This window comes from Neolamprologus multifasciatus, chromosome 16, assembly GCF_963576455.1.
Source record: "Neolamprologus multifasciatus chromosome 16, fNeoMul1.2, whole genome shotgun sequence".
In the NCBI taxonomy this organism is placed as follows: Eukaryota; Metazoa; Chordata; class Actinopteri; order Cichliformes; family Cichlidae; genus Neolamprologus; species Neolamprologus multifasciatus.
The window spans coordinates 28,846,568-28,870,727 of NC_140454.1; the positions used below are offsets into that span (position 1 = coordinate 28,846,568).

At 40.6% G+C, this 24,160-nt stretch overlaps 2 protein-coding genes across 6 annotated transcripts in view; both read left to right on the forward strand.

The window, feature by feature from the left end:
* Nucleotides 1-3,536, forward strand: part of LOC146501011 (glutaminase kidney isoform, mitochondrial-like) — a 38,659-nt gene extending 35,123 nt beyond the window's left edge. For 2 of the 4 annotated variants that reach the window (XM_085136716.1, XM_085136717.1), the window contains exons 15-18: nucleotides 3-64; nucleotides 1,225-1,301; nucleotides 1,574-1,637; nucleotides 2,495-3,536. In XM_085136716.1, coding sequence (XP_084992842.1) covers nucleotides 3-64; nucleotides 1,225-1,301; nucleotides 1,574-1,637; nucleotides 2,495-2,642 — 351 coding nt within the window. In that variant the 3' untranslated portion in view covers nucleotides 2,643-3,536. The other 2 variants (XM_085136714.1, XM_085136715.1) reach the window with 1 other exon arrangement.
* A 3,329-nt stretch (nucleotides 3,537-6,865) lies between these two features.
* Nucleotides 6,866-24,160, forward strand: part of LOC146501013 (signal transducer and activator of transcription 1-like) — a 51,771-nt gene continuing 34,476 nt past the window's right edge. The window contains exons 1-6 of one of the 2 annotated variants that reach the window (XM_085135431.1): nucleotides 6,866-11,232; nucleotides 13,567-13,664; nucleotides 21,511-21,603; nucleotides 21,748-21,825; nucleotides 23,125-23,217; nucleotides 23,362-23,439. In XM_085135431.1, coding sequence (XP_084991557.1) covers nucleotides 11,152-11,232; nucleotides 13,567-13,664; nucleotides 21,511-21,603; nucleotides 21,748-21,825; nucleotides 23,125-23,217; nucleotides 23,362-23,439 — 521 coding nt within the window. In that variant the 5' untranslated portion in view covers nucleotides 6,866-11,151. The remainder of the gene's footprint in view (nucleotides 11,233-13,566; nucleotides 13,665-21,510; nucleotides 21,604-21,747; nucleotides 21,826-23,124; nucleotides 23,218-23,361; nucleotides 23,440-24,160) is intronic. The other variant, XM_085135432.1, reaches the window with a different exon arrangement.

Sequence of the window (24,160 nt, forward strand, 5' to 3'; positions counted from 1 at the left end):
AGGTCAAGTCTGTCATCAACCTGCTGTTTTCCGCCTACACTGGGGACGTATCAGCCCTGAGGAGGTGAGCAGCTCACATACAGCTTTTAATAAGAGATCAGTTCAGATTTAGTCACGTCTCGCCCCCCAGTTGAGCTTTTTAATAACATCTACATGAAAGAAAGACTCCTCTGGCTGCACGAGGAAGCACCTTGGTGACCTCAAGTGGCAGAAAAATGAACTTACAGGTGTCCCTGTGGAGTTTTTACACCTGACCTCATGAAAGTCTCATGAAACGTTTGCACTATTTTCAAAAATAGTTTAAAGTGTGACTCTGCATCCATGTTTGCAGCCTTCTTCACCTGTTGACGATCAATTTTGAGTTAAGGACTTAAAATATTTTTCATCATTTTTTTGAATCTACGAGAGTCTGCAAACAAACATGGATGTTGTTTTATGGGCTCAGTCTGGTTGTTAGACTTTTGTTTGGAAAGTCGTGTTTTCAGGCTGTTACAAAGAAGTCAATCTAACCTGATTTCAACAATGAATTCACTTTTACCTGTTGAGTAATTTTATGCTGGTTAGAGGTGTCTAAATGGGGCAAGAAGCACTGTGAGGGCGACTAAGATTTCATCATGGAGATTAAGCCTCACTTATCATTTTAATCTAGCTGTAAAACTTTCTGTAAACTTATGTGATGCTTCAGTGTTTGTTTGCTTTGGAGACTCAAAGGATTTAAAAATGATGAACGTCAGAGTGACCACGCCCTTCAATTTAACCCTTAAAAAACATTATAAGCTATTAAAATATTTCCCCTCCTGTAAACTTGATATGAAGGTGTTTTGTATCAGGCTGTAAACATGTTTATTTCTGTTGTAAAGTTGCACCTTTTAACATTGGAGTCTGTGGGGGCTGACTCAGTGCTGGAGCCTCTGGTGGCCACTAGAGGAACTGCAGTTTGTGGCTCTAGCCCTGCTTGGTTATTTGAAACTTCTGGAAGAAACAGAAAACAAAAAACTGCTCCAAAACTGGACAGGAAGTCATAAAACAGAAGGAAATTGTGTATCCCAGATCAGCCCTCCATATAAAATGTATTATTGCTGCGTTCTGAAGGTAATTTCCTAGGAAAAGATGTTTCAGGCTGTAACAGCAGGATGTTCTTTAACCTCCAGCCTGAGACTCTTATGAACTGTGCAGCAGTTAGAGGTGCTTACAGAGTTGTTTACTGGTCCTTTGTGTGTGCAGGTTTGCGCTGTCGTCCATGGACATGGAGCAGAGGGACTACGACTCGAGGACGGCCCTGCACGTTGCAGCAGCTGAAGGTAACGTTCAGCCAGAGGTCAGTCAGTAAATAGACACAGCTCGCCCTCAAATACTCTTTAAAGTCTGATCCTGTGGTCTGGAGCTGGAAATTACATATATGGAAACAGCAAAGTTTCAAGGTAAGAAGTAGACATAAGATACAGACGCTGCAGAAAAATACAGTCTTTAAGAGGAGTTATGCATCGGGAGAGCCAATTAAAATCAAGCATGCACCCTTTTCACAGTATAACAAGGTAAAAGTAATTTGTAACATCTGCCCTGCTTCCATTAGGACACATAGAGGTGGTTCGCTTTCTGCTGGAGGCTTGCAAGGTGAATCCAGTACCCAGAGACAGGTGAGTCTTTACTACCTGTATTTATACTGATTATAATAATGAGCTTTGAAGCAGAATTTCCAGCCTTTGAGAAAAGTCTCAGTGTGGTTAAAAAATAAAGAAAATTCATCCTCCAAGCTCAGATTCTGATATCTATGGAGAACCAAACGCGACAAAAGCATAAATAATATAAATAAGTTAAACATTTTAAATAATAATAATCTGTTTTTGTGTGCTAAATTATTTATTCACCAGTTTACCATCAGTTTATGTGTATTTATTTGTGTAATAATTTCTCTCCCATTATGTAAATGAGGCTGGGTTGGCCACAAAGAAATGTGTTGCTTCATTAATTGTAAATTGTGAATCTGAATCAGAAAGTTTTAAAAGATAGAGGCTAGAATTCTATAAATAAATTATTAAATTGAAGCCAAATAGTATTTGTACCTTTTCCCCCCTATTTTGCAACATATTGTAGTTTGTGTGTGTGTGTGTGTGTGTGTGTCTTTTTTGGTAGGCTAGGAAACGCCTTCTAAAAAATAAATTGAGAAATTGTTGTGAAGGTGAACTCATGCAATATCTAATAAATGCCTACACTTATTTGTTATTTATTATTAATTGATCTACTATTAATTTTAGTCCTAATCTTTTGTCCTGTGACAGCTGGGAGAGGCTCCAGCCCCCCTGTGTCCCTGAAATGGATAAGCAGAAGAAAATGGATGGATGGATGAATATTAATCTTGGTTATATATTTCCTTCAATAGTTTCTTTTAATTCTGGGTGTTTTCGGTCCTCCATACCCACCTGCAGGGTTACATCTCTATTTTTTTATCAAACATAAAGTGTATTCTTTACCCTCTTAATTTGTTTTTGCACAGATGGGGGAACACGCCGATGGATGAGGCGGTGCATTTCGGCCACCACGACGTGGTCACCATGCTGCAGCAGTACCACGAGAAATACAGCCCGCCCTCCGATGACGAGCACAAGACTAGCCATGAGAAGAGCCTGGACAGCCTTCTGTGAGACCTGCTGCAGGTTTCTACGGAGGACCGGAGGAGGAAAAACTTTGTAGACCAACGCTCAGGCTTCTGTTGAATTATTTAGCTGCTCTGCTGTGATTTGATTTTTGGCCGTAAATGGTTGCTTGTTCACGTCTATCGAAATGTGAGCGTGAGCGGCTTAAACTCATATTTAAAGTGTTTACGGTATTACTCCTGTAATCTCACAGTACTGTAAACCATATTTCTCGGATGTAGCTTGTACTAGTTTAGTATTTTGTTAGTTTTACTCTCTCTGTACATGTGTTGTGAGCTGTGTGGAAATTATGGTGTAAATTATGCGATGTGTAGTTACGGGTGTGCTTGATTTACATTCCTGCCTTTGTGCTCATTTGCGAGGTCACCAGCAGGTTCTCAGAGATTGTATTCCAGAATGTATTTTTCAGTGGAAAAACTTGCAATAGAAACAGTTTGTATTTATTTCAGACTTTTTAAAGATGGAAATTAATTTCAGAGCGTGTGAGACGGACGGAAGATCGTGTGATTTGTTGCATTTTGTGGTTTATTTTTGTCAGCATGGTTACATTTGTGTATTTAATTTGGGCGGACTATAATATCAATATAATGTTGATTGGCATACATTTTAGGGCAATGTTTACAGTGACAACCTGATCTGGCTTTGTGCAGTAATTCTCAGACATTATTTTCAAATGTTTTTCTTTCCACATGTGGAATATAGTCATTGTTTTTAACCCGTGAAATTTAATTAGCAAATATATAAACATGAGCAACACGTACGATAATTATAATCAAAACTACATACTTAAATTTAATGTCCATGTGAGTGTTTTCATGGTGTCAGTTGGAGTTCGTGTATTTCATGGAAAAATGCCAAATAAAAAGCTGGAATAGAAACCTCTATATGATTGTATTTCACACTGTGTGACATTTATATTATGATTTATTTTGTAGAATTTGATTCTCCATTAACAACTTTCCAACCAACAACGAGATATAAGTTATATAATTTGCTTTAGAGAGGCCTTCAAGCTCAACTCAGTAGCTGCAAGGATCCATCATCACCCCTCCTCCACCATGCTGGAAGTTGGTACGAAGTGTTTGTGCTGATAATGTTATGCACGACCGAATGTCTCCACTTTGCTCTGGTCTGACCAAAACGATGTTCCAGTTTTGTGGCTTGTTCATTGTTCAGATGCAGCTTTCGAAACCTAAGCTGTGCTGCTATGACTTTTTTTTTTTAAACTTACAGATAAGATGCTTTCTACTGGAAATCCATCCAAAAAAGCCATACATATTCAGTCTTTTTCGAATTGTGCATAATGAACTCAGGTACTTCCTGAGATAATAGAGTCTTTCATTCTTTGCAATGGTTTTCCTTTCAATCAAGGTTTCAAATGGCAATTGCCAATCTGTGAACTTTAGAGGGTCACCAGTGAACAATATAAGTTGGAAGACGATTAGCACTTAATTTTTTAACCTCTTCCAAACATTCAATCTTTTTGCACTATTTTTCCGTTGCTGTTTAGATTTTAAGATACTTCTTTAAATTTGTATTTTAAGTATTACTTTGGGGATACTGTTACTGTATACTTTAGTTACACTGAGCTTCACTTTTAATACAGATGTACTTTAACTTAAAAGACCTCCACATGTAGTTTGACCTTGAGCAAAGCATCACTTTGAAGTACAGTAGAAATTAATTAACGTATGAAAAATGTGTTATAGAAACTTATTGTGGATCTTTAAACTTGACTTAAACCACTCTTATTCTACGTTTAACAATGTCCTTTGTTAATTTCCACCTTACCCCAGTTTTATAACATTGCTGCTGTTGTATTTGGCTGCTTGTGAGCGGCAAGCTTGGGTGATGGCGCACTCTTGAGTAGCACCACTATACCGTCACTCACTGCAGCTGTCGTCTTATTAATGAGCTGCTCACCAGCGCTGGCTAGGGTGAGTTTTCACAGTAGCTTAGAAATGACAACACAGGCACAGGTTCTTCAAGACAGGCGCTTTGCTTTTATTTATTGAATCCCACGTAAATTACAATCCAATCCAATTTTATTTATAAAACACTTTAAAATACCCAGCACAGGACCAAAGTCCTGTACAGAAAATAAGTTAAAAAGTATAGAATAAAAGAAAACAATATATAAAACAGCTTTAAGCACTTCACTTAAAAGTAATACATGTGCCTTAACAAAAATTACCCTGGGCCACCTGCCACTTCAGAAGTCTTAGACTACAGGTGTCGGCCGGTGTCTTTTGTGTGTGTCTAAAAAAGACTTATGTTTGTAAAAAATATTTACACAGGTTATAATTTTTTTGTTAAGGTCTGGTTACAGATACAAAGCAAATTAATTACGTGTAAAAGTCTGTGCTCATCTTCCCTGGCTGTGTGTGAGTTTCAACTTAGGACTATGAATTTTGACCCAATTTTTCTTCCTTTCTTTCTTCCTTTCTTCCTTTCTTTCTTTTTTTCAAATATCTTTTATTAGAAGCAAATATCACAGTTGTAACAGGTTAAATAAATTAACTAATTAATTAATAAAAATAAACAGAAAGCAAAAAAAACAAAAAAATCCACCAATCGATGATTTAGATGGCATCTAAAGTAGACTTCAGGTCCATTGAAGTGAACCCAACATGTCTTAGAATCATAGAGAAAATTTTTCTTCCTTTCAATGTCACGTCAATCACAAATTTAACAATCCAGTCAGAGAACAGATGGATTTGGCTGTCGGTGGGGTGCTTTACTGAGCTTCAGGTCCTGGACCGGTAATACATTTTGAAGCTGGAGGATCTCTATATGAATATCCCAAAACCAGCCACAGCAGTTTCCGTATTGTAAGTTTATGTGTGTGTGACCGGTGGCCTAGACTCTTCAAGACATGACTCAGGTGGCCCACTGCTGCACAGATTCCTTTAGACGTTTACCAGAGCTGAGCTAGCCCTCAGGTGATGGTTACATTGCTGGCAGGTTGCACCAATAAGAATACATTGTTGGTCGTTAGTGACCTTTTTACTGTGATGTTTTAGCTCTATTGCAAACCGTTTGTGTTTTCTTTTGAAATAATAAACTTTAATGTATTCTGGCTGATATTGACCCTCTTGTCCCATTTATTCTGGTTTTGCTCCTGCAACAGCTTTGGGCCTGAAAGTTTGCACAAGTAGTATAGAGGCGCTTAGCGGTTATTTGGTGGTTTCTACTCACTACACAAACAAAGTAAGAGAAACAGTTTCTAAAGGTGAAAATATAGAGGTAAAAAGAAGTCAAAGGGTTAAAAAAGGTGTGTGCGTTTGTGTGTGCGGGACCGGTGGAGTAGACTCTTCAAGACGTGACTCAGGCGGCCCACTGCTGCACAGAATCTTTAGATGTTTACCTCTGACCACAGGTACAACATGCCCAGGATCCACTACAGTTCGCCTACAAGGCAGATGTTGGAGTGGAGGATGCCATCCTGTACCTCCTACACAGAGCCCACTCACACCTGGACAAGGGAAAAGGCATAGTCAGGATCCTGTTTCTTGATTTTTCAAGTGCCTTTAATACAATCCGGCCCTGTCTGCTTCAGGAAAAACTAAATAGGATGCAGGTGGAACCCTGCCTGGTCACTTGGATCTCCAACTACCTCACTGACAGACCACAGTACATCAGGCTGAAGGACAACATGCTGACACTGTGATTCTTTTAAAATAATAAACTAGAATGTATTCTGGCTCATCTTGACCCTCTTGTCCTGTTTCATCTGGTTTTATTTCTGCAACAGCTTTTGGCCTTAAAAGTTGCATGAGTAGTGTAGATGCCCTTAGCGGTTATTTGGTAGTTTCTACTCACTACACAAACAAGGCAAGATAAACATTTTCTTAAGGTGGAAATATATAGGTAAAATCAAAAGAAGTCAAACGGTTAAACAGTATGGAACGCCAGGACTGCCATAATGAATTACCATTAAATAATTAATTAAATGTGGCAATAATTAATTAAAATCGGAAATAATTAATTACATAAATATTTACGACACATGTAATTAATTAATTATTGACATATTTAAATAATTATTTAATGGTGTATTTAATTAATTCATTATGGCAGTCCTGGCGTTCCATAAAAAAAGGCGTGGACTCTTCAAAACGAGGCTACTTGTCGGGTAGGGAAAGACTCTCTTTTACCGAGAATCACATGACACTTTAAGCTGCCACCGACAGAATGGATATAAAACGAGCCAAAGCGACGGGCTTAGGTATTGTGAAGCTCGAATAAGAGGCGGGGCATCTACAAGAAACTCAAGAAGTTCCGTTGCTTTTCTTTTTAAGCTCCTTAAATCTTATTGTAGTATAAAGCAAAGACGAGCTGCGTGCGACAGGTAAGGTCTTTTTTCTATCAACTTATTCAATTGTTGTGCCAAAGTAGGTATCCCCGACAGAATTTTTTTCCCCTTCGTTGGGGGAACACAGGAAGTACTGATGTTTTACTGTTGTAAAAAAGTTAACAATTACTATTGTTACATTACCATTCAGTTTGAGGGTTACAACAGCGAAGTATATATTCATTGTTCTCACGTGGTATCGGACAGGATTATTTTAACACAAGAACATTTTGCCTGATAATTGTTTTTATCGTCCTGTAACTTTACTGTATAAAGAGCTAAATCCTCCAAAGTTTCAGGAGTAATACCTCACAATAAAAAGTGTTTGTGTACTACAAATCAAGAATATGGGATACCGTTTTTCCATGATTGGGAGTGGGAACAAATGGCAGTGGCAGGATCATCCTGATATTATTTGTATCCCACCATAACTGTTTTGGCTTCCCTTCATTGGCTTCCTGTTAAATCCAGAATTGAATTCAAAATCCTGCTCCTCACATACAAGGTCTTAAATAATCAGGCCCCATCTTATCTTAATGACCTTGTAGTACCATATCACCCTATTAGAGCACTTCGCTCTCGCTCTGCAGGCCTACTTGTTGTTCCTAGAGTATTTAAAAGTAGAATGGGAGGGAGAGCCTTCAGTTTTCAGGCCCCTCTTCTGTGGAACCAGCTTCCAGTTTGGATTCGGGAGACAGACACTATCTCTACTTTTAAGATTAGGCTTAAAACTTTCCTTTTTGCTAAAGCATATAGTTAGGGCTGGACCAGGTGACCCTGAATCCTCCCTTAGTTATGCTGCAATAGATGTAGGCTGCCGGGGGATTCCCATGATGCATTGAGTTTTTCCTTTCCAGTCACCTTTCTCACTCACTATGTATTAACAGACCTCTCTGTATTGAATCGTATCTGTTATTAATCTCTGTCTCTCTTCCACAGCATGTCTTTATCCTGTCTTCCTTCTCTCACCCCAACCGGTCGCAGCAGATGGCCGCCCCTCCCTGAGCCTGGTTCTGCCGGAGGTTTCTTCCTGTTAAAAGGGAGTTTTTCCTTCCCACTGTCGCCAAAGTGCTTGCTCATAGGGGGTCATATGATTGTTGGGCTTTTCTCTGTATCTATGAAGCGCCTTGAGGCGACATTTGTTGTGATTTGGCGCTATATAAATAAAATTGAATTGAATTGAATTGAATAACTTTCATGTATAAAGAGCTAACATCTCAAAAAAATTTCAGGAGTAGTTAGTCATGATAAGAAGTGTTTGTAAAGTAAAAATCAACAATCTGGGATACTGTTTGTCCGTGATTTGGACAGCCCAGCTTTTGCTCCCGACGCAGCTAGGGCAAACAAATTCTGTCGGGGATACCCTACTTTGGCACAACATACCTGGTGATATTCTCATGCGCAACGCGATCGCGAAAACTGCAAACAATTAACACCACGCCGGTGTTGTTCACAGGACAGCAAGAGTAAACAATCGGGAGATTCTTGTCGTCGTTATCGTTCCCCTCACACGTTTTATTACTCCGATTTCAGCGTTTTTGCTCCACAACTAAAGCGAGCAGTTTACTTTGTGAGCACTTAAATGGAGTCGAGTCAACCAGCGCCACCTCTGGCCAAGTGCCACAGCCTACAGCCAGATCAACTTGTGACACACATCTGCAGCACGTTTGAGTTCGTTTCATGCACAACACATTTATAACTTTCAATTGTGTCTGTTTGTGCGTCATGCAAATAAACCTTTAAACTGAATGAAATGATATCATGTATTTATTTTTGGCCTATATTTGTAAAAAATGCCCAATTATATACACAAAGTCATAGAAATCACCATTCCAATTGGCCATCGTGATTTGAATATTCTCTAACAATGAAATACGCCTTGGACAAATATGACACATCAATATTTCATTAGTGTTGTCACATCACATCCTCTAAGCAGAGTCTGCCTGTGTCTTTTCTCTGGAAATGAATATTTTCAGCCAATATAGGCAATTCATCAACATGGCTGGAGAGTTGGTAGTTATATGCAGTGTGTATAAGTGTGGTTAGTCCAATAAACATTTGTAAGGAGATGGCAGTTACTGTGGATTTACAGCAGTTACACAGTGATTAGTAATAAACAGAGCCAGTGAGAGTGAGTGGATTTAAGAAAGTCAGAGACTCAGGTGTGTTGATTGGTTTGTCATCTGTTGAGTCTGGAGTAGACGTAAAAATCTTTTGTCTTAAATCTAAGTTGGGAAGATTCATGTTTTAAAACAGGCACTTTTTGTGAGAAATGCAAGAGGTACATCTGCAGTGAACTTTGCTGTGAAATGATATAAACAAAAGGAATGTTGATTTCGGAATCTTCAAGTGTATGATAAGCTCAAAATAAGCAAAATTGCATTTCATGTAGTTGAACGTTTTTTGGTTTTTTTTGGAAAGAACAGAAAACAATGACAGTTACAAATGTATTGTGCATGAAACAAATTCAAACATGGTGATAGAGCCAGCTGCAGATGTGTGTCACAAGTCAATCTGGCTGTACAATAAACAGAAAGAAATTATCCCTGTTGTCTTTGCTTGATGACTGGTTTTAGTCTTTACAATCCACATTGCTGGCATTGCACCTTTCAACATGTTGGTGGGTAGATTTGGATGTACCAGGGGTAAGTGCAGCCACTCAGCCTCGACTCAATGTGATCCTAGAAGCAGGTGCAGATGTGTCACAAGTTAATCTAGTAGTAGGGTAGGCTATGGCACTTAGCCACAGGTGGCAGTAGTGGACTGACCTCATTTGAGACTGCTCCAGCTGCTATGTGATAGTGGATCTGCTACAAATTGAAGATCATATGCAAGTTTTGAAAATTAATCCTTGTATTATGTTGACAAAAAAATCACATTGATTATGTTGCGGGTCATTTTGACCCGTACTGTGTAAATCCACTCGGAATTGTCAAAAAAACTGCAATAAAACAATAGCAACTTTATTTTCCATTAGATAAACATGTAGAACACAGACATACAACACAGTTTGACTTTCCATAACTATTTTTAGGAACAATTTAGTAAAGGTTTTTCGTTCTTACAAACTCATTTCTTTTGAACTTGCTCGATGTTCTCAGATTTCCAATGTTCAACATGTTCAATTTTGTCCACATGATGGACAGAATGTAACTGTGCTTTCTGCAGATGTACTTCTTGCATTTCACACGTAATAAAACGTGTGAGGGGAACGATAACGACGACAAGATTCTGCCGATCGTTTACTCTTGCTGTCCTGTGAACAACATCGGCGTGGTGTTAACTGTTTGCTGTTTTCACTGACATCAATCGCGATCGCGTTGCGCATGAGAATGTCGCCAGGTAAACTCGCGAGATTTTTAAACATTTTGTTGTTCAACAGCAACAAGACTGACGGAGTGTTTGAGTTAACCTCACAAGTGTCACAGATGACACATTTGGCGGGTTGTTTGTTTGTTTTTTGCTGGTTTGTCGGTAGCAGCTCCTGAAACGCAAGTCTGCCACACATCTGTTCGACCAAATCCAGTTAATCTGCGACGCCAGTTAATCTGGAACACCGGCAGGCGTTTTTTTTCTAATGACCTCAGAGCCCCGGGCTAGGGTTGCCAGCCGTCTCCTGAAAAACGGAATCGTCCCGTATTTAGAAACAAAAATACACGTCCCCTATTGAGCTGAAAAGGGACTCACTTTGTCCCATAATACAGTGAGAATCAGAAGTAGTCTATAAATGTTAATGTAATTAACGCTTTGTTTGAAAACATAATTCCCAGCCCCTAGTATGACAATTCAGATAACCGCTTATCTCATTGGTCGAGGAAAGGTCGCTTGCGGAGAAGATACCGGAAGACAACAGATGACCACAACAAGAAGCATGGCCAACAGGGAAACAAACGCCGACACTGCGGTGCAAGTCCAGGACGACAGTACACCTTCGACCAGCAATGTTTGTACTCCTCCGAGAAAGAGGGGGGGGGGGAAAGGCTGCAAAAGTACAGGGGGGAATGGGAAAAGGAAAACAGCTGGCTGGAAAAAGTGCGCGATAACGCCTATAAAGCGCACTGCACTGTGTGCCGGTGCACTTTTTCCATAGGCCACAGTGGACTGACTGACATCAAGCAGCATGCTTCTAATGGTGGGCACATGAAGAACATGAGGGGCGTGAAAGCTCCGGGAGCCCTTGACCAAGTTGTTGTCCACCAGGCCACAGCAGAAGCAGATATGGTATGTAAACATTGTGGTGTTTTTTTGTTTTGTTTTTAAACCCTCTGGTTAAGGTTAATATGGGCATGTGCAATGAATATCAGTGCTATGTGGCCAGAAGTGTGATAATATAATTTATTTTGTGTAATAAACAAGGATAGATGATTACAACAAATAGATTACTAATACATAGATGAATAATGACGATGAGTTATGATGTGTAATCATGGGAACAAGCGGGTTTACAAACAGGAGCAGCCAAATGGCATTAGAAAAGCTGAAATAATACCTCAACTGAAGCCACAAATTCCTGATGAGTTGACACAGAAGAGGCTTCTTCAGTTTCAAGGCAAGGCAGAGATCCTTCCTGCCCAGTCATTGTGATCTTCAACAAGTCTTTGAAGACTTGATTAGTCTGAGCTGCAACAACACCTAATTTCCCTCTGGGATTAATAAAGGTGTGTGTGTGTGTGTGGTGCTGTTCAAAATAACAGTTTCTTGCACCGAGTGTTAACAGCCTGTAGAGCTGCTTCCTGCTGATTTTGTCATTTGACATTCTGAGTAACATACACAATAGATTACATTCAGCGTAGGGCAAGGCAGAGTGGAGACAGCACTAAATTGTATCTATGGCGATCAGATGGTGATATTGTAGCTCAGTGTAAAATTGTAATTTGGATTCCTTTTACTTTATTACAGACGCTCAAAGATTTAGTACTCTCCCAGACTTTGTACCTGGCCTCGTCACTGATCTGTATATGTAATTCTTTTCCTCATGTTCTCTTCAAATAAGCTGTGTCTGTGACTCCATATTCATTTTACAGACAATAACAGGTTTTTATAGAAGTTCTAAAATTTGGCTTGAATATCTGTTTTTCACAGTAAGAGACAGTTTGATTATTAAGTATTGTTGCAGCCTTGTCTGGTTTCCTTCAATATCTGGAAGTTGGGGGACTGCACCCCATTTGTGTGAATTGCAAATCAGGGATTGTTATATAGTAGCTTAATCCAATTCATAAAATTTCAGTCGAAACCAAATTGGCGTAGTGTATTAAATTGGTAAGATCATTCAGTGAGGTCAAATGCCTTCTCTGCATCAAGGGAAATCGCCACACCAAACAGAGACTTTTGATACCATACCATACCACCTTTATTTATAAAGCACTTTAACATAAAACCAGAGTTCACAAAGTGCTGTACATGCTAATAGCATAAGTAAATAAAAATTAAAATGAGATAAGATAAGATAAAATAAAAAACTAAAATAAATTGAAACATGTTAAAACAAATAGAGTCAACCCCTCTAATCAATGCCAAAGGCTTCAGCAAATAAATATGTTTTAAGAAAACTTTTAAATTCAGAAAAAGAAGAAGCCTGCCTAACATGCAAAGGTAGATCATTCCACAACTTTGGACCAACTACAGCAAAAGCACGATCACCTTTAAATTTCCTGATGGAAGAAGTTAATCATATTCAGCAACCTAATGATGTTATTATATGAGTTGTGAACTCTAATGAAACACGTCTGGCCCTCGTTAATTAACAAGGGGAACAAGTGTTCTAGACATTTTGCTTGGATCTTGGAGAGGAGTTTTAAATCCACATTTGTTAAAGAGACTGGCCTATAAGAGGCACAGTCTTCGGGTAGCTTACCCTTTTTAAGTATAGGGGATATATTGGCTCCCCTTAAAGAAGTGGATAAGAGACCTTTTTTCTTTTTGAAGGAGTCATTATACATGTTTCATAGCGGGGTGGCTAACATTTCTCTGAATTCTTTATAAAAATTGGCACATAATCCGTCTGGTCCCACTACTTTGGCAAACTTCAGCCCTTTAATACTATCAATACCTCCTGCTTTGATATGGGAGAGTCCAATTTGAGGTTCTGGTCTTCAGTAATCTTATGGAGGTTAAGAGGGGCGAAGAAAGCATTCAATAAGTGTGCGGTATTTACTTTTTTTTCTTTTTTTTGTTTTGTTTTCCCAATAATATATAAAAAAAGTTGTAATATTGATCACAGAAATGTGAAAGCAGTTTCTCCAGAGTCCAAAATCCAAATGAAGCCTGTCAGTATAATGGAATGGCTGCCCTCACTATTACTTTCCCTCCTTTTGGGGTTTTTGCTCCCACAATGCATTGCAATAGTTAAGAAATATGAAAAAATACCTGTCGATAGCAAAATAATGTTATTTCACCTGAGACACACAGTTGGACAACAAAGAATATGATGGACAATTGTGTAACATAAATTACAAGTAAAATACTAACTTGCCCTTATTTTCCCTTTTCCATACGTATGCGGGTCACCTTTTCCTGTGCTTTTCATGAGTCTGAACTCTCTCATTGTTTCAACAGTCATCCTGGAGTGGGGACACTGAAATGGCAAGAAGCACTGAACAGAGGGGAATGTCGGACAGCCAGATCGAGGGAATGGAAGAGGAACATGACAAAAGGTATGTGTATGAAGATGCAAAAAACTTACGTTAATGTGTTTATAGACTGTTGAATGTTGGGCCTTTTTTTTTTTTTTTTAAATGTTCAGTAATACATAATTTCAAAATGCAGTAATCAAAATGGATGCAATGTAAAAGTCGTAGTGATGGCGTGATGAAGCTGGATTGTGGTAATCTCTCTTTTCTAAAAATGGAGAACGAATAACGAATGTTAATAATACTAAAAAGTAAAAAAAAAACCAACACTTATTAATACTGCTGTGTAGTGTGCCAAAGTATACCTTCTTTGTATAACTAGTCTGTCCTGCCATCAAGTGTTTTATTTAAAGAAAAACAAACAAACTGGGTGACTGATGCTGGGCTTACACTCTGCAAGTTTTGGCCCATTTTGAGCTGATTTTTCAGTCATGCAACCGTTTTGGTGATTGGCCCAGTTTCGCCTTCATTGTGTGTTGTGCATCGTGCAGTATACATGGGGTAACGAGAAGCGATTAACACCTCACGACCAGCTCCCGATCATCAATCGGTTGGTCGTAAGAAAATCAAACCTGTTTGAAATCCTGTCGGCCATCGTGAGGGTGTTGCCGCAGCCTCTCACACTGTGCACGCGCAAACACAGAAGTAAAAAGTAAAAAGACGGAGCAGCACGGCAGTGCAGCGTGTGATCTGGACACAAGCGATGGAGGCACAACTTGTAGAACTTTGGAAAGCTCATCCGAGCCTTTTCAATGTGGCCTCACAAAATCATCATGACTGTGAAAATAGTTGGATTTACATTGCTATTGCATTATAGCTGCCTGATCAATGTTTTTCATTAGCAATTTAGCAAAGGTGATGGTGTGTGTGTTGTGTGTGTGTGGTGTGTGTGTGTCTGTTAAAACCTTCATTTTATGGAGGCACAGTGTGAGCACTCAGGTCGCATCGGGCCGTATAGTGTGAGACCCTGCATCGTGATCTACGAACTTCTAACCCCTGCGAGTCAATTGTGCAGTTTGAGCAGAAGCTGAATAACATGACTGAAAAAAATCACACAGTGTATGCCCAGCTTGAGGAGGATTCCTCTTTGTTAACAAAATTGAAGAGACATGTTCTTTCAGAATGTGTTCTTCGGTCTGTCAAAAAGTCTGCCCTCTTTCTACAATTCAGAATCTCTGTACTACAGTCAAATGCTTTATTTAGATATATTTAACAATTTTACCTGTAAAATAATAGAATTAAGAATGTTACAGTTCTTAATTCCTTTTTTTCTTTAAAATGCAGATTTTAAAACTACGCAAACTATTGAAAATTATGAAAAACATGTTGTAATAAAACTAGTCTTCTTTGGTTCTTTACTTTGTCTTTTAAATGGATACCACTGCCACCACCTTTGTTTAACCGGTCTGGTCCAATATTCCAAAAATAATGAATTTTTAAACAGATCTAGCTTTTAAAATACTAGATGTTTATTTAGAATCAAATTCAAATCAAATCAAAATTCATAAAGCATCCTTAATAAAATATCACTCTGACTTTGATAAGCAATCTGCAGTTTCCAGGGGTTTTCCTTCCTTGCAGAACCCAAACACTAAATACGCGATTATTCAAAATCATCCCTCTCTGTCCTGGTCGTTGTGTCCTTGGGTAAGACACTTTACCTTACCAAGAGGGGCCAATGGCCCCTCTTGGTAAGGTAAAGGAAAAAAACAAACTGGGTGAAGCGACTGGCAGCCTCGCTTCTGTCAGTCTGCCCTAGGGCAGCTATGGCTACAACTGTAGCTTGCCTCCACCAGTGTGTGAATGTGAGAGTGAATGAATAGTGGAATTGTAAAGCGCTTTGGGTGCAGAAAAGCGCTATATAAATGCAATCCATTATGTATTATATATAAGAGAGAAATATTGTTCTTTCAGCATGTTGGCATTACTAAATTTGGCTCAATACATTTGGCTCCTCATCTTGAGGAGTTTGCCCGCTCACATATAGGGGAGACCGGGGATAGTTGTAACGTGGGTCAGTTGTAACACTTCCAATTTCTCCAATCAGGGCTAAGTTTCAAATGATGTGACTCATCCTGTACATGCCCAATTCAGTTCTGCTATCACATGTGAAAAATCAGCACATTTTGTCAAACACAGACAATTTAACATGAAAAAAAGTCATTTGTATGCCAAAAAGTAAGTTTTTCTACTTTATTTCATTTTCTAATAGCATTATCTGCTTTGCAGTTAAACTCATCAAACTTAAATTATGTTATTTGTATGCCTATGGGGATATATTCTATGTAGGTCTTTAGTGCTAATGTTTTAGCCGTTGGCTGTAATGTTAGCTAGTTCATGGCTATAGGAGTCTGGGTCAGTTGTAACAGCAACAGTCTGGGTCAGTTGTAACAATAATGCAGATGTTACAACTTACCACACTATTACTTTAACTTATATTAAACAAGTTGGGGCAACGACATCAGCAGAGAGAGGTTCACTGGTCTGGTTCACTTGTATATGCGGTTAATGCCATTGGCAACACAACTCCTCCACTGTTTGTGTTCCCACACATACATTATGCAGACCACTGTGTCAGAGATGGACCAGTAGGAAGTATTGGTAGTGGAAATAAATCAGGATGGGTGCAAGAAACATTCCTCATCTTTCTGAAGCACTTTGCAAACCACACCAAGGTAAGCCATGATAAAAAGTAATGGAATTGCGATGCTGGTGAACAACTACATTTTTCAGCTTCATTGTTATGTTCAAAATTGGTGCAAGAGTTGTAGGTTATAATGCCCACTGAGCCAATGAGGCCAAACTCAAGGAAGACCAACCAAAATTAATGAAATATTCAGTTGCAGAAAATTCCATAATTTGTCTTTTTTGGGGGGTTGACATATGTTCAAAAGCTAGATTTCTGCATTCTGTCACACACACATAGCTACATAAATGGCTCTAAGTGCATTCATGTGTTGAATAAACAAAGATTACATGTTAATGTTTTGTTAGTACCCTTATTTCATTGTGTTACATTTCACCCCAGGATATGTTACAACTAACCCAAACTATGGGGTTAATTGTAACATTTCACTCTTTGTGTTTGAGACCATACCATGCAATGGGTAATTGTGCTGCAGAGAAAATAGCTGCACTATTTAATAGCAGAGACATGTAAATACTTTGCATTACATTTTGAATCCACTACCTTAAAAGAGCTCAAATTTACAGACAGAAATGTCAAAAATGTTACAACTATCCCCGGTCTCCCCTACTAATGTGCCACAAACAGGACTTTAATATCACCAACCATTCCCATGTTATTACGGTGTATCCATATAAATGGCCGCCCCTGTATATGGAGTCACTGCTAAAAAAAAAATTAATGGGTGGAAAAAATTATTGATATGATTAATGAGGGGTTACTGAAGCGCAAGCTGTTTGTTTTTGTTTTTTTTAAATTGGTGTTACTGTCCTTACAGATATGGCAAGAGGCAGAAAACATGGGGCTGTTTGCACATATTTAAGAGTCCAGCCTGTTGCTTTTACAGTATAATACTAATAATAAAAGTACAGTAACCGTAGTTAGTGACCGAACAGCCCGGTGCATTTCTCTTGATTTCTTTAGTCAGGGTAAATTCATTCACCTGCAGAGAACGTCCCGGCCTTCTATCCATTAGGTCCATGTGATTCACGGTAAATCAGCCCTACTTGTTTTTTCCTTTTCCTTTGGGGGCGTGGCTCATTCCTAGGCGCTACCAATTCGACGCGTTACTTCCACCTACAGTGAGGACTGGGTGAGTTGGTGAGGTTTTTTTGCTACGACATTTGATTTATTTCAGAACTACCTAATTTACCACTTATGTAACATTATGCACCTTTAAGGGATTTCTTCAAGAGAAGATGTTACTTTACATTAAATACATTTAATCTTCCCGTTTTCGAGAAGTGAAGGAGGAAGTTTGTGTTTTTTATGAAGGTTTGTAATTTGTAATCTGTGTGTATCTGTTTTGCAAGTATCATCGTGACCAAGCATTATTGTCTTTAGAACCGTTAGACATTTAAAGTCGACGGCAGGTAAAGGGCACCGACAAAAATCTGTCCGATGCAATGACGCACAGATGGTAACTCATCGCATCGGACAGAACAAAGTTATAACATACAAAGAGTTGAAAACAATGAAAAGCCAATTGCAGCCACTGTCTGTGGGTTTTAATTATGTATTTAGTTTTTTGTTTGTTTGTTTGTTTGTTTTTTTTTGGGGGGGGGGGGGGGGGGTCCGCGCCTCTCCCTTTCCTGGTGAACTCCGGTGTTCCCACCAGACTGCAGCGTTGTAAAAATAATTTCATTCGTATAGTCCAAGTTACTGTTGCAAACTATGTCTGTTAGCGAAAACGGACAACGATGGACACAGTCCTAACAATACTTAAGATAAAACCACACTTTGTTTGACTGTATTGCGAGGTACCGGGCCAGACTTGTGGTATGCCAACATTTTTATGCTGCCATTAAATGTTTTAATAAAGATAATCCTTCTAGTCACACCTGATAACCTGGGTGAATTTGGAAAGGAGTCTTCTTCGCTAACGAAGAGATGCACGTTTTTGTTTTTTCAACCTTTATTGACCAAGCGCTCTTTAAACGACTGGTAACTCCGTCATCGTTTACGCTAGAGCAAAAATGCGAACGGTTTTGAAAAGAAAAGAGGCTGTGCTTTACAGGGATATTTGGTGTATTACGGTAGCACAAAGCGTTCACAAGCTACTGCTGTCTCAACGGAGAAGGAAAACTCGACTCCGCCTAGGTTTGACCATGTGCGCTTCGAACTACCGTAACTTATCGACCATTTGAGCAAGAGAAAAAAATTCACCCTGTTACTGAAAGAAGAGAAGCTGCACTTTACAGGGATATTTGGCGTTTTACGGTAGCACAAATAGTTTGCAAGCTACTGCTCTGGAAAAGAAGCCAATTCCGTTTAGGTGCGCTACTAGCGTAACTCCTCAACTATTTGGGCAAGAGAGACATTTCAAACGGTGACGAGAAAACGAGGTTCACAAAACGTTACGGTGCATCATTAGGAAGCACAAGTTGCGACGGTCCAATCACAAGTAGGAATTGATGACTCACGGAGCAGAGTGACGGTGTGGAGAAGTGGCAACGCCCCCACAAGGCCTGGATATTTAAAAAACTGAGTGACCTAGGCCCCAAAACTGTATTGTACATATTTACTATAGTTCATATTTAAAGTTGATATTTTGTTACATTTTGTTCCTGTTGAATATCAGTTTCCACTTAGCAGAAATCAGCGATTATAAGAAATCTACCATTTTTATCCTTTATTGTTTTGGAAACTGTAAAATGAACCTTCTTACTAATTAAATAGCTACTCCTCTGGCTTTCGAGGTAAAGCGCCTTGAGGCGACTGTTGTTGCGATTTGGCGCTATATAAATAAAATAAAATTGAATTGAAAAGGCTGAATGAAAACTCTCCCCAACCCATGAATACTCAAACTTGCAATGATGTGTATCCTGCAGGTGTGTTTCTTGTAAAAATATACCTGGGTTTAAGGTTTAGACGCTTCAGATGTGAAAATACTTTAGAGCGCTTCACTGGGTTAAGGCCTTTGACATTCCAACTTAAAAATCTACTGAGAAAGACCTTGCTGAGGCTTTGATATACGGCAGACCTTCCCAAAGTGTGGGGCCCCTCCCCTAAGGGGGGCGCAGAGCCATTGCAGGGGGGGGGGGGGCGTGGTATGAAAAGGGGGGGGGGGGAACAGCGCTTGGACACTGCTAGCACGGGCGCCTACACAAACGCAAAGCAGGAGATGAAGCATCGCTGAATATGTTTCCAAACAAACTTCATTCCAAGCAAAAGACTAGAATATATGGTGAAGCATATCTTCCCTTTGGCTTAACCTGCACAAGTGCCGAGGTAGGTCTCCTCAGCATAATTTGTTTTCCCTGTGTCGGGAGCACGCGCTGGGCTCTCTAAATCACGGGCAAACAGTATCCCACATTCTTGATTTTTAGTTCACAAAAACTTGTTGTAATGACTAACTACTCCTGACATTTTGGAGATGTTACTTTACTAAGGTAGTTGTAAACAACCACGGCAGACCCGGGTGCAAATTCATGCTTTGCAGCATACTTTGACTCTCACGGTTGCTGTTCACAATGTTCACAGAGCTGCAGCTCTCCCGCTGCCCGCTCAACATTATCACCACAACCACCACCACAGGACCCAGTACAATATTTATATCGGCGGGGCGTGATTGCGGATGCACCGCAGGCCACACCCCGCCACATACCCCCATCGCCCGACTGAGGCCGGGGAACCATCCGGCCGAACCTACTCCCCCCACCGCGCGCGGGAGAGGGGATCAGCCCGGACCGTCGGCGCCCCCGGACCCTGGCCAAGCGACGGGGAGTTGTGAGTTCAGGTGGCCGCCCGCGAACCCAGCAGCGTCGGCGAAGCTGGTCCGGAGGTCGGCTGCGTGGCAGGTGGACGCGGCGCGGTCGGCACGGTCATGCGCCCCGGCTCGCAGGCGGCTGGGCAGTTGTCCGGCAGGCACCGGCCTCTGGTGGAGGTGAGGCTGCTTTGCTCACCCACCCCGCCGACCTCGGGCTTCGGTGGCGCGGACTCCCCTAGCACAGGCCCCCTCCGACTTATCCCGCGGCTTCTCCGCCCCTCCCTGTGGGAGCGGCTCCCCACGCTGCCTCTACTGGCTGGAGCGGCTCCTCGGGCGCCGCCGCTGCCGGCTCCGCCGCCTTCTTCCGGGGCACAGGAACGGGCACCGGGCCCTGCCGAGCCCCAGCGGCTCCTACGCGAGGTGTGGGAACAAGCGCTGTGGCAGGCTGCGTGCCAGCTGGTCGCAACCTGGGGGCCGGCACGGGCGCCTGCACAGACTGGATCTCCTCCACTCCAGCGTCATGGGGGAGCGCCGGTGGGGGCGGCGGTGGTGTCGGGCAGGACCGGATCAGCGCCGCCAGATACTCCATCCTCTGCCGGTGCTGTTCAGTCTGCTTCTGCAGCTCTTCCCGCCTGCGGCGCCACACCGCCGCCTGCTCCTGCTGCGTGGCCGCCAGCTCGGCCACCATTCTCGCCAGCTCCTCCCTCTGCTGGCCCACTCCTGAATCTGCCGTGCCTCCCGTCCTGGGTTTCGGCACCACTGTAAACAACCACGGCAGACCCGGGTGCAAATTCATGCTTTGCAGCATACTTTATTGACTCTCACGGTTGCTGTTCACAGAGCTGCAGCTCTCCCGCTGCCCGCTCAACATTATCACCACAACCACCACCACAGGACCCAGTAAGATATTTATATCGGCGGGGCGTGATTGCGGATGCCGTGCAGGTGCGTCCGCCTCCTCTGCACGGCACCGCAGGCCACACCCCGCCACAGTAGTAAAATTCAGAGAAGCGTTTCTTAATAGATGTTGTAACCTGTCAGAACATCAACATAGTTCCTAAATATCGGAGGAGAGTTTTGGCGATTTGCAGCCTATGTTTATGCGCTTTTCTGGTGATTGAAATTTTTAGAAAGCAAACTAATCTTTCTTTCTTTCTTTCTTTCTTTCTTTCTTTCTTTCTTTCTAACTGAAGTATTAATCAGTAAAATGACATCCCAGATAATTTAGAGGATAGCTGTAGTGTCATGTTCAAAATCACAGTGATCTTATAACCTGAAATTACGGATGGATCTAAATGAAGGATCCAAGCTGCCTTCACCGGAGAAGGGCCTGGTACTCCTCACAACCATAGAACCGAGTATCCAGTGAAAATATTTGCTTTTACCTGTATTATTATTATTTTTTATTTTTTCTTTGACAAAGACAAATGTTATAGTTCTGAGTTCTATTTCATTGTCATTCAACACTTATCCAGAAACGGGACTGCGGCATCATCAAGAAACCCTGAAAAGAAGAGACCATCTGGGACCCAGATGGAGAAAATAACAGTGGAGGAAGGCAACAGCAGGTTGTGCTGGTTACTCTTAACACTCTTATCATGTTTAAGTATAACTGCATTGAAGGCATCACACATTCGTGCAGTGCCCTGAAACTAAACTACTCCCCTCAGTGTAGTGTAGTGTTTAAACTGTACTGTTTTCTATTGAAACAGTGGGACTGCGGGACCGCTAAGAGTCGGTAAAAGGAAAAGGAAATCGTCAGAGAAAGTGAGCAAGGAAGCAGAAAACAGGTATGTGTGTGTGGGTAAAAACTTGGAGGTTATATATTAGATCTTTAGCTGTATTTTATCCCAAAATATGTGTATTTTCTTATCTTTTTTTGTTTTTTCCAAACCAATTCAGGGTGAAACTATTCCATTTAAGTTAAGTATCGTTCAGTAAAATGACATCCCAGACAATTTAGAGCAGGGGTGTCAAACTCAAATACACAGTTGGCCAAAATTCAAAACTGGAACAAAGTTGTGGGCTGACATTGATATTTATTGAAAAAAATCTTCCTGCAGATATAAAAATGAACCTTTTCTTATGGACCCAAACAAGTTTTGCTCAAACACAGAATATGGAACAAGCAAAGCGTAATACTAAATGATATACAACTTATACATAACTTAATATTGCACACATGGAAAATCAAAATTCCAATTAAAAAAACACATCAATGGAATAGTAAACCAGTTAACTAATAAAAATATCAATGAACGTGAAACCATTTGAGCCGATGTCTGGGAGTAGCAAGAAAAAGTGCACAAAGAAAACGTTAATTATAGTTCAGTTTGCTACACACTGATCTATTCTGATGTGTCTAAGCCAGATACCTGGAATCTCATCTTGGATGCTAGTTCCTCAATGTCTGGGTCCAGGTCCTTGTACTTGTCTTGGTGTTTTGTTTCAGTGTCATTTAATGTTGTACTCCTTGGTTATAGCCACATTAGCTCCACATACAAGACAAACAGGTCTATCTTTTACATAGGTAAACAGCTATTCTGTCTCCCACCTGTCCAGAAAGCTCCTGTTTTCTGCCTTTGTTTTTGCCATTTTGGAAGGGGTAGCACGGTGCCAGTATTAGCATATGGTCACTATGACTACGATCAACAGAGGAGAGGGTGGTAATGGGTCCTGTAGTGATTGACACGCCAAAACACCAACAGAGCATTCTGGGATTTGTAGCATTAGCGGTACATGTACTGTATAATACCGGCGGGCCAGCTCTAATAGTAATTTGGTATGACTTCGCGGGCTAAATATAATTACGCTGGGCCAGAGTTTGACACCTATGATTTAGAGGATAGCTGTAGTGTCAGGTTCAAAATCACAGTGAACTTATAACCTGAAATTACGGATGGATCTAAATGAAGGATCCAAGCTGCCTTCACCGGAGAAGGGCCTGGTACTCCTCACAACCATAGAACCGAGTATCCAGTGAAAATTTTTGCTTTTACCTGTATTATTATTATTTTTTATTTTTTCTTTGACAAAGACAAATGTTATAGTTCTGAGTTCTATTTCATTGTCATTCAACACTTATCCAGAAACGGGACTGCGGCATCATCAAGAAACCCTGAAAAGAAGAGACCATCTGGGACCCAGATGGAGAAAATAACAGTGGAGGAAGGCAACAGCAGGTTGTGCTGGTTACTCTTAACACTCTTATCATGTTTAAGTATAACTGCATTGAAGGCATCACACATTCGTGCAGTGCCCTGAAACTAAACTACTCCCCTCAGTGTAGTGTAGTGTTTAAACTGTACTGTTTTCTATTGAAACAGTGGGACTGCGGGACCGCTAAGAGTCGGTAAAAGGAAAAGGAAATCGTCAGAGAAAGTGAGCAAGGAAGCAGAAAACAGGTATGTGTGTGTGGGTAAAAACTTGCATTAAACACAGTGTTATCGTTATTTAACAGCAAACAAGGTCTATCTGCTAAATTTTCACAATAGACACATTAAAATAAAATAATTTATTTAAATATTATAGTTTTATCTTTGTAAAGTCAGGTGCTGTGGATAGGTAGACTTATCCATTTTATCCACTTATCCATTAGCAAGAGTTTGGGGGTGACAGTAGAGACTTTATATGTAGGAACTATAACTGGTAAAGGGACAGAGCTGACTGATGGAGAGAAGGAAGGTAGTTATGTTGTGTGTGTGCAGGAGAACAGGTTCTTTGCAGGTGGTTTCAAGCTGTGCTATATAGGTCTATTTGGATAGGAAGAGAAATGGTTTGGGAGTAATCTTGAAGCGTATGTTAATAGTGTGGTGGAGGTGAAGAGTGTGTCAGACGGGCTCATGAATTTGAAGCTCGACAAAGGTATGATGCTGAAGATTGTCAATATGTATACAGGTTGAATGCCAGTTAGAAAATGGTGAATAGTTATGGAGTAAATTGAACTGAGACTTTTATTATGAAGTAGAAGGATAATAAAGGTATGTCACCTTCCAGAGTGGAGTCTTTATGGCTGATTGAGTTCTGTAGCACTCTGAAATATGGATTTGAATAGCTTAATTCAACCAATGGACTGGTATACTTTCCATGTCAGGTAGTGCAATCAGTGTAGAACTGATAGAAAAT